This window comes from Moschus berezovskii, chromosome 10 (assembly GCF_049115385.1).
Source record: "Moschus berezovskii isolate FMDL1 chromosome 10, NW_MosBer_1.0, whole genome shotgun sequence".
Classification (NCBI taxonomy): Eukaryota; Metazoa; Chordata; class Mammalia; order Artiodactyla; family Moschidae; genus Moschus; species Moschus berezovskii.
Genome location: NC_142469.1, coordinates 39,112,612 through 39,123,142, shown reverse-complemented (window position 1 = coordinate 39,123,142; position 10,531 = coordinate 39,112,612). Strand labels below are relative to the sequence as shown.

The window sequence follows — 10,531 nt, the reverse complement described above, 5'->3', positions numbered from 1 at the left end:
CACTATAAGAATGTATGAATTACAACTACGTGGAAAACATATATGAATCTCAGAAATATAATATTCAGTGGAAAAAATAGACATATCACACAATTCTTTATAAGAGATTAAAAAGCAGTAAGATTAATCTATGGCTTAAAAAGGAGAGTAATTACCTTTTGAGGATGGTATAGTAACTGATTAGGTAAATGAGAAAAGTCTTAGGGTCTTAGTAATATTTTTAATTGAGTTATAGTTGCTGTACAATATTATATAAGTTATAGATGTGTAATATAACAATTCACAATTTTTAAAGATTGTACTCCATTTATAGTTATTATAAAATATTGGCCATGTTCCCTGTATTGTATATCCATGTAGCTTATTTTATAATAGTTTGTACCTTTTATTCCTCTACCACTATATTGCCCTTCCTCCCTTCCCTCTCCCCACTGGTAACCACTAGTTTGTCTTAGTAATAGTTTATTTCTTGATCTTATTGCTAGTTCCATAGATTTAGTCATTTTGCAAACATTATTATTCACAATAATTTTTGAGTTTTCCTGTTTGTGTCATATTTAATAAATATGTGAAATAAATAACAAATATGAAATCATTTTGTATACTAAACACAAAGCTTGCCATTTATAGAAAAGACAAAACATTAATTCATAACTGCATGCAAGCATGCTAAGTCACTTCGGTCATGTTGAATGCTTTGCGACCTCATGGACTGTAGCCCACCAGGTTCCTCTGTCCATGGAATTCTCCAGGCAAGAATACTGCAATGGGTTGCCATGCCCTCCTCCAGGGAATCTTCCTGGCCCAGGGATCGAAACCACATCTGTTATGTTTCCTGCTTTGGCAGGCAGGTTCTTTACCATTAATGCCACCTGGGAAGCCGAATTCATAATTAGCAAAATTTTAAAAACTGACAAATGCTCAATGTTTGAAAGAGTAGAGTGAAATAAACATTCCCATACATTTTTGTGAAAATGGTAATCAGTTCAAATGTTCTTTATAGAAATTATGACACAAAATTTAATTTTAAGAGACCATAGAGAAGCAGTTAATCAATACAGCATCGTATTGGCAGAAGAAGACACACAGACCAATGGAACAGAATAAATGTCTCACATATAAAATTACAGAAGTACAGTTGAATTTTGACAAAATTGCAAAGGCCATTACATCAAGAAAAATAGATTTTTCAGTGAATGGTGTAATAACTGGACATTCATAAACAAAAACAATGACATTTGATTTAAATATTATATCTAATAGACATTAACTCAAAGTTCATTGCGGATGTAAATATAAAACTTAAATCTATAACACTTTTAGAAGAAAACATAGGATAAAATATTCATGACTTAGGCACAAGTTCTTAGCCATGAAATCAAGGCGTCATCCATTAAAAAGATATAATGAAGTTGTTTAAAATTAAGAAAAAAACTCACACTGCAAATTATTTTCTTAGGAGATATTGTTGTTGTTAGTCACTCAGTCGTGCCTGACTCTTTGTGACCCCATGGACTGCAGCCCACCAGGCACCTTTGTCCATGAGACTTTCCAGGCAAGGATACTGGAGTGGGTTGCCATTTCCTTCTCCAGGGGATCTTCCCAACCCAGGGATTGAACCTGGGTCTCCTGCACTGCAGGCAGATTCTTTACTGAGTGAGCTACAAGGGAAGCCCCAAGGAGATATAGAAAGCTTTCTAATTAATGTAGCATACTCTGAATATTCCTATTTTAATAAAGCTGTTTATTTTCAAAAAAGAAAGAAAGAAAAGCCATAGACTGGAAGGAAATATTTTCAAATCACATACAGTATCTCCTCAAGGACTTGTATCCAGAGAAAATGAATTCTCTAAACTCAACAGTCAAGAAACAATCGGTCCAATCAGAAAATCAGCAAAAGACTTGAAAGACACTTTATCACAGAGGACAAAGGAGTGGTGAATAAACATTTCAAACTATATGTTCCACCATTAGTCACCAGAGAAACAGAAAATGAAACAATTGTGAGATATCACTGCTTACTTATTTGAATCGATTTTATGAACTATTGACAACACCAGATGCTGCCAATGATACGGAGCAAATAGATCTCTCTTACATTGCTGAGTAATACACAAAATGTCACAGCCACTTGGAAGACAGTTTGGAAATTTCTTATGAAATTAAACATATACTTAACGTATGATTGGGCTTTCCTGCTGGCTCAATGGTAAAGAATCTGCCTGCCAGTACAAGAGATGTCAGTTAAATCCCTGGATTGGGAAGATCTCCTAAAGAAGAAAATGGCAACCCACTCAAGTATTCTTGCCTGGGAAATCCCATGGACAGAAGAGTCTGGCAGGCTATATAGTCCATGGGGGTTACAAACGAGTTGGACACGACTTACGGACTAAACAACAGCAACAACAACACGTAATTAAGCAATCCCACTGTTGTGGATTTATCCTAGAGAAGGAAAACTTTTATTCACCCACAAAGTTGTTCATGAATTTTTATTACATCTGTTTGTAATAACCTAAACTAGATGTATTCCAAATGTCCCTTCAGTAGGTGAACAGATAAAGACACCACAGTATAGCCATACAACGGCATTTCACTCAGGAATAAAAAGAAATGTAAAAAACACAATAATTTCAACAGATTTCAAGGGCATTACCCTAACTGAAGAAAGATAAACTCAAAAGGTAACTTAGTTAATGACTTTATTTTCATGACATTCTCAACCTGACAAGATTATAGTGATACAAATCAGCTAAGAAAAATTCAGGTGCTAAAGTAGATGGGTGGGTATAAATACTAATGGGCAATGACAGGAGGTTTCTTCATGGTGATGGGGCACTTTATATTTCCTGACTGTGCTGAAGTTTACATGAATCTACAAGAGATAACATTTCATAGCAGTATAATTACCTCAACCCCCAAAAACAACTGCATGTAAAAACTGGTGAAATCTTAACAATGTCTGTTTTTGAGTTAATATTTTACTAAAATCAACTTCATGCTTTTGATAATGTATTATGGTTATGTAGGATATTATTATTGGAGGAAACATGGAGAAGGGAACTTCATGAGTTTCTGTATTATTTTTACATGTTCTTAGGGAGCAAACTCTTTTCAAATAAAACTTATAAAATAGAACATCAGTTTAACAGTCCTTAAAGAAGAGCAAAGCTGGAGAAGTCCTCCTAGACAGTTATCAAGATCTAGTTTCAAGCCTCTTTATTTTTAAATAAGTAGGTCTACAAAAGTTTTTCAAAGATAGTGTATAGTCCCAATGTTCCCTCTTTCTCTTAACCTGAGAAAGTGATTCTACAATCCACTTGCTTATACATTCAACACTAGTACACATGTAAGTAGTACAACAATTGCTAAGTCATATTTCTACGAGAAGAAATTTACCAGCTGGATTACAGTGTTGGTATTCAGTTCTTTTTAATTTTTAGCCTTACAGTGTATGGACAAATTTTCATTTCTACAGTTTATTTATTTTTATTTTACTTTTTATTATTTATTTTTAATTGGAATATAATTGATTTACAATATGCTTGCTCCTTGGAAGAAAAGTTATGACCAAACTAGACAGTATATTAAAAAGCAGAGACATTACTTTGCCAACAAAGGTCTGTAGTCAAAGCTATGATTTTTCCAGTGGTCATGTACAGATTTGAGAGTTAGACTATAAAGAAAGCTGAGTGTGGAAGAATTGATGCTTTTGAACTGTGTTGTTGGAGAAGACTCTTGAGAGTCCCTTGGACTGCAAGGAGATCCAACCAGTCCATCCTAAAGGAAATCAGTCCTGAATATTCATCGGACGGACTGATGCTGAACCTGAAACTCCAATACTTTGCCTACCTGATGCGAAGATCTGACTCATTTGAAAAGACCCTGATGCTGGGAAAGATTGAAGGCGGGAGGAGAAGGGGATGACAGAGGATGAGATGGCTGGATGGCATCAGCGACTCAATGGACATGCTGCTGCTAAGTTGCTTCAGTCGTGTCTGACTCTGTGTGACCCCATAGACGGCAGCCCACCAGGCTTCCCCGTCCCTGGATTCTCCAGGCGAGAACACTGGAGTGGGTTTCCATTTCCTTCTCCAATGCATCAAAGTGAAAAGTGAATGTGAAGTTGCTCTGTCGTGTCTGACTCTTATCGACCCCATGGACTGCCGCCTACCAGGCTCCTCCATCCATGGGATTTTCCAGGCAAGAGTACTGGAGTGGGCTGCCATTGCCTTCTCCGTCAATGGACATGAGCTTAAGTAAACTCAGGGAGTTGGTGATGGACAGGGAGGCCTGGCATGCTGCAGTCCATGGGGTCGCAAAGAGTTGGACACGACTGAGCAACTGAACTGAACTGATTTACAATGCTTGCTACATATATATATGTACATAAGTGTGTGTGTGTGTGTATATATACACATACATATATGGCTTCCCTGGTGGCTCAGTGGTAAAGACCAGCCTGCCAATGCAGGAGATGCGGGTTCAATCTCTGAGTCCGGAAGATCCCGTGGAAAAGGAAATGGCAACCCACTCCAGTATTCTTGCCTAGAGAATTCCATGGACAGAGGAGCCTGGTGGGCTATAGCCCATGGGGTAACAAAGAGTCAGACACAACTTAGTGACTAAGTGAGCACGCATCCTTCACCTCAGTATCTTTTTAGCCTTAAAAATCTAGTGTCGCTAGTCCAGGTCTAACTGCGGTATCAGCCTACACTAATGAGCTTTTCATTTGCTATTCTATAGCCACATTGCCTCCTATCATTTTCTACAGAGCCACAGTCTCTTTGACCAATAGTCCTTTCACCCACATCTATATTCTCTGTAAGATTTCCCTGATTTCTTAATGTGGTGTAGGTCACTCAATTAGTATTATTGATTCATTTACTTTTTCATATTACATTTATTGCAGTCTACAGTTCTATATTTGTGTATTTTATTTAACACTTCTTCTCTCTCCATTCTTCTTCCTTTTTTTTTTTTTTTAATTTATTTTTGACCACACTGCCTGCAGCATGAGATCTTAGCTACCTGACCAGGGATTGAATCCATGCCCCATGAAGTGAAAGTGCAGAGTCCTAACCCCTGGGTCAGGGAAGTCTCACTCCATTCTCCACTCTTATGCTGGGACTAAATACGCTGTGAGAAAAGGGACTGACTATTTTCTATTATTTCACAGGGCCTGGTACACAGTAATCACACACACACAAAAATTGTTCAGTGATTTAACTCTCAAAGGAGTATAAAAGTAACTAGGCAGACAAAAGAGGGAAATTGCTCCTGGGAAAGCAAGTAGGAAGTAAGAAAACTCACAAGATGAGAAGAGTATTGATGCTTTTGTGAATTGCCAGATAGTTTGATGTGGGCAGAGGTCATAGTACACACACAGTTAAGGATAGACAATATGCAGAAAAGGTGGATTTGAGGACAAATTCCCAGAAAATCACCTAAGGATTACAGGATGAAAGGAAAGGATAAGAAAAGTTAATAAACACATAAGCATGCTCAGTAATGCATCTAATTATTTTAAAAAGAAGGAAATACTAGTATTTCCACTATTGTTTTCTAAATTATGAATGGATCTTCACGTGAACAGACCATGAAAAGTACATGTGTATATGAATGAGAGTACTGTGAAATGTTTTTAATCGAAATAATTCTGGCAAAATTGCTGATGTATAGTATCACTTGTGATCTTCATAACAATTATTTCTAAACAGGAATCATTTAACTAAATAGACATTTTCTTCAAAACCTTGGACAAAGGAGAATTTATTGTCTCTATCTGATCTTGCCCCTGACAGAACAGCTTCTGTTGTAGCCTATTGCAGGTTCATTAATGTGTGTGCGGCACGGGGTGAGGGTGGGGGCTGAGGGGTGGGGGGAGGGGTAGGTAACTATTGTAAACAATCTAATTCCATTAAACCAGACATACATAGATGAATAACCAGACCAAGTCCAAGTCCAATGATTCAGTAATGCAAACATTTAATTGAAGCTTTTCCACAAGAAGAAAATAGGTATTGTATAGCAAGGTTATTATATAGCTATTATAAAGGGTTTCCCTGGAAGCTCAGTGGTAAAAGAATCCAACTGCAATTCAGGAGTTGCAGTAGATGAGGGTTCAATCCTGGGGTCACGACAATCCCCTGAAGGAGGGCATGGCAACCCATTTCAGTATTCTTTCCTGGAGAATCCCATGAACAGAGGACCCGTTGAGCTACCGTCCATAGTGTCGCATAGAATCAGACACAACAGAAGCGACTTAGCATGCATGCACTGCAATAAAAGGAAAGCAAAAAGAAGTGTTACGAGGAAACAGAGATAGACCTCATACTCAAGGCTATTAGAATGATGGCAAACATGAGTGGCTGCTGATCCTGGAGTTACTTCACTGTGACAATCTTTTCTTTCTCATCAAAGGAGAAAAGAGAGAACCATTGTGAAGCATACTACCAGAGACAAGACTGAATTGTAACTGAGGGGCCATATTCGTGAAAGGATCCTATGGAAATAGTCTTTCCACCAGTCCTATTTTTCTCTCTTGGTAAACAGAGGTATGGGAGTTTAAAATAGTCTGCAAGTTAAGAAGCAGGAAATGTGTCGCCTCTAAGTAGTCAAGGTCAAAATTTACCCCATCTAGTCAAGGGAAAAAACTATGCCCAAAATTAAATTCAAAGCTTAAAAAGAAGCAATGTAGAGCAAAATATTAAAGAATCAAGAAAGCACCTGCATTGTTTTACATATCTGTGTCATTCTAATGCACAAATATCATAGGTGATTTTCTGTTGCCTTGAATTTAAAGCTCATTATTACTCCCAGATAAACTCAAAAGGAATTCACTTTTTCCTGAAAAAAAAAAACAAACCATGATTTTGTTGCTGTCAGTTGCCAATAACCATATGTAACAGAGGTGGGTACAGATAGGAGGAAATAGTAAAAAGGTCAGCTGCAAGTGAGTTTGCACAAATATGGTATATTTTGTCGAAAGCTTCAAATCTCTGAATAATTTACTGCATCCTGGCCACTTTTAATTTAGAGAAGTGTGAGGTAGTGGCTCAGATGGTAAAGATTCTGCCTGCAATGTGAGAGACCTGGGTTCGTCAATCCCTGGGCCAGGAAGATCCCCTGGAGAAGGGAATGGCTGCCCACTCCAGTGTTCTTGCCTGGAGAATTCCATTGTCAGAGGAGCCTGGAGGGCTACAGTCCATGTGATTGCAGAGTCGAACATGACTAACACATACACACATGAGATGATACCTCGGTCAGGTCTGCAAAGCTACCAGTTCATTTTAATGATCCCAAGTTAACAATTGGCCAAATTGTCAGCAAAGTCTGGACCCTAAATTATTTTAAATGAGTACTGAGATTTCTACCTACTATATTCTTAAACTTCAAAATTGTTTATATACCTACATATGCATAAAATAAATTTAATGGCTTTATTTAAGCAAACAAAACATAATTTAGACCATCCTAGTTGATAAAATCAATTTAATAAAATAACAATGTTAAGCTATTTGAAATACATTTCTCCAATGAATTACCAAACTCCTCTTTATTCTGCTGTGTCAGGGTTGCCCTACAGTTTATGCTCTCTGATTTATACCTTTTCCTCTTGTTTCCCAGAAGCACAATTTCAACATCAGATATGGGTCTCCTTTGTGCCAGCAGGATCACACTGAAAGTGGTTAGCCTCTCTGAGATTGGCCTGTTTGAAATAAGAATGTCCTCCCTTGACTCAGTTCAACTCTCTTTTCTCAAAGATATCTCTTCTGAATGCTCTGATCTTCATAATGCACAGATCTCCTCTCAACAGCCCATAATGTACAGGTCTGAGACACTATCTTTCTCATTTGGCTCATACGAAATGTGATCATATGCATATAACACAATAAACTGGAATGAAGTTAAGCTTTACCTCCATTACAAATGACTTACCTCTAGCTCTTAATCGTTGGGAGATGTTCTTCATATCATTAATTTCCAGCTGTGTGACCTTGGGGTCAAATGTACCACTCAAACTTTATATTTCTGAGATATGTTAGGGAGAAGAGATGTACATTATAAAATTCATGTAAATAAAAGTAAGATTATAATTTAAGTTTAAATAGTTATAGGGAAAATTATCAGCATCACCAACTCAATGGACATGAGTTTAAGCATGAGTTTAAGGGGCCACAAAGAAGACAGGACTTTGCAACTGAATAACAACAACAATATTTGCATTTTGTAGTAAATTTAACCAACAAACACTAGGTTTACAGAAGGTCAAGGGCTCATTGCTGGGATCTCTGTGGTTGAAAGAATGGGGAAGTCATACTATTACTTCCATAAACAAATTATACTCTAGTTAGGATAATGAGGTAATCCCAAATATAAAAGAATATGTTTTAAAAAACAGAACTTTGTGATTGAATTTAGAATGCACATTCCAAATGAGGTCAAATTGAATTAAATAGGATGACAAATGTAGTAGGTAATAAATTTTAAGATGAATTATAAACTTATAAGACACACAGGTCAGTATGAAGTAGACATAGAACACAGAAAAGGGGAGGAGTCAAACGTTTGGTTAGTAAAGAACCTTGAACAGAGGCTGCAGCTAAGGACCAAGCTCTCTAGATATTCTAGATATTGAGAGAGAACTTAGAGGTTTCCAGTTTGAACTGTCATGAAGTAGGAACCGCCCCCTCTGCAATCTCCTAAAACATTACACTGCTTCTCATTAAACTCTAACATTCCAAAGAGCTTATCACTCCCACAATCACTGAATCAGTGTTGAGACAATACAGTCTACAAGACAGCTGTTCCCTATAAAATGAGGCAAAATTTAGGAGTGAAATGCCTTGACGTCTTTAAACATATTTTGCCTTTGATCATCATGTCAGGATTTGAGCTTTATTGAGGGCACCTGCTATAAGCAAGTATAAATGGAAATTCTGTGAAATTGACTAAATGAAAACAAAGAATGTAATCTAATCTGCTCAGTCTAAATAGTTTTAACGGTAAAGGATTTGGGAGTTTACTAGAACTGGCTTAAGAAAATAACAAATACAGCCAATAATCTGATGATTTTCAACATAATGGCAAACTCACATGATAAAAGAGAGATTCCATCAAAAACAGGGCAGTCTCCCAGAAGGGGAAGGCAGATGGAGAGATGCTGGGGCAGCCCACCGCGTGGTCAGGCGGCCGTTGGGTGGACGCCCTGGCCTTGGCGCCTCCGTCTGCCGTGTGGCCACGGGCAAGCTCCGCACCCACTCAGAGGATTATCGTGCCCACTCGCACCAACGTGGCTGCTGGCATGCCCAGTGGCAAAGTGAGATACGCAAAGCTCTCCAGCCCCGACGGCGGACATATTAACAGTCAGAAGGAAACTTCACCCGCCAAAGAGAGCTTAAAGCTGAAAAGATGCCCAGGTGTCGTAAGACCTCATGTATTGGAGAAAAGCTCTACTGACATTCCTATTAAGGCCATTGCCTGCGCCTTCTCACAGTTTTTGGTTGGTGCTTCTCTCATTATTACGGGCTGCCTCTTGCTGGCAGGCTATATCAGTAAAGTGGGCGCCAATCGAGCCTTCCCAGTTCTGACTGTCGGCATCTTGGTGTTCCTCCCCGGGTTTTACTACCTGATCGTCGCCTACAGAGCCTACCGAGGATGTCCGGGCTGCTCCTTCCGTGACCTTCCGGACTTTGATCACTAGCCCCCACCCAGCCAGAGTCGTTACAGGTAGGGGTGAAAAGAGTAGAAGGCATCGGACAGAAGTTGTGGAAATCGATGCTTAAGAATTAAGGAAATCTACCGTTTTGCAAATAAATGTTCGGCACAACTATGGCCAGATTTTATAAATCCATCCTCCAAATGTTAATTGAGTTTACAGTTAGCCAACTAGGAAGTTAAGAGAGGACGTGTTCTATTTTTATTTTCCTGGCCCTTGCAGAAGCCCATGACAAATTTTTCCACTTGGATATGTATAGAGGAGGAATAGCAATGTTAATCGTGTGAGGAAGTGATAAGTTACTCTGTGAAAGCAATATGTTGCCACTGCCACCTATTTAGAGCTGAATGATTCTTTTAAATAGTCCTCATGGACAATTTTATTATATCTTGTGGCAAATAGAAAAATGTAATACATTATGTTAAATTTATTACCAAGTGATTTATTTGAAAAGTTTCTATTTTATCCCTCATATTAATCTCTAACTTTGCATTCTATTGATGATCTTGATAAAACTAAATATCAATTGAGGAAAAATTAAAAGAGCACTACAGCTGTGTTGTATAGAGGCCCTACAAACTTTAGGGTTACACAGAACTCGGTTTAAATCACAGAGGCAAACTTTCCAGCTCTATAATACTCTGAGACATAGTTGGGGACCATAATTCCTCCAGTTTTGGGTTCTCAGTTCAGTTCACTTCAGTTGCTCAGTCATGTCCGACTCTTTGCGACCCCATGAACCACAGCACGCCAGGCCTCCCTGTCCATCACCAACTCCCGGAGTTCACTCAAACTCATGTCCATTGAGTT

General features: G+C 38.3%; 1 protein-coding gene across 1 annotated transcript; it reads left to right on the top strand.

Moving 5' to 3' along the window:
* Positions 1-707: 707 nt before the first annotated feature.
* On the top strand, positions 708-9,706 carry LOC129560775 (transmembrane protein 230-like). The gene is made up of 3 exons (XM_055432989.2): positions 708-752; positions 7,042-7,050; positions 9,269-9,706. Exons 1-3 carry the CDS (start codon positions 708-710, stop codon positions 9,704-9,706), a joined length of 492 nt encoding a protein of 163 aa, XP_055288964.2.
* The last annotated feature ends 825 nt before the right edge of the window (positions 9,707-10,531 follow it).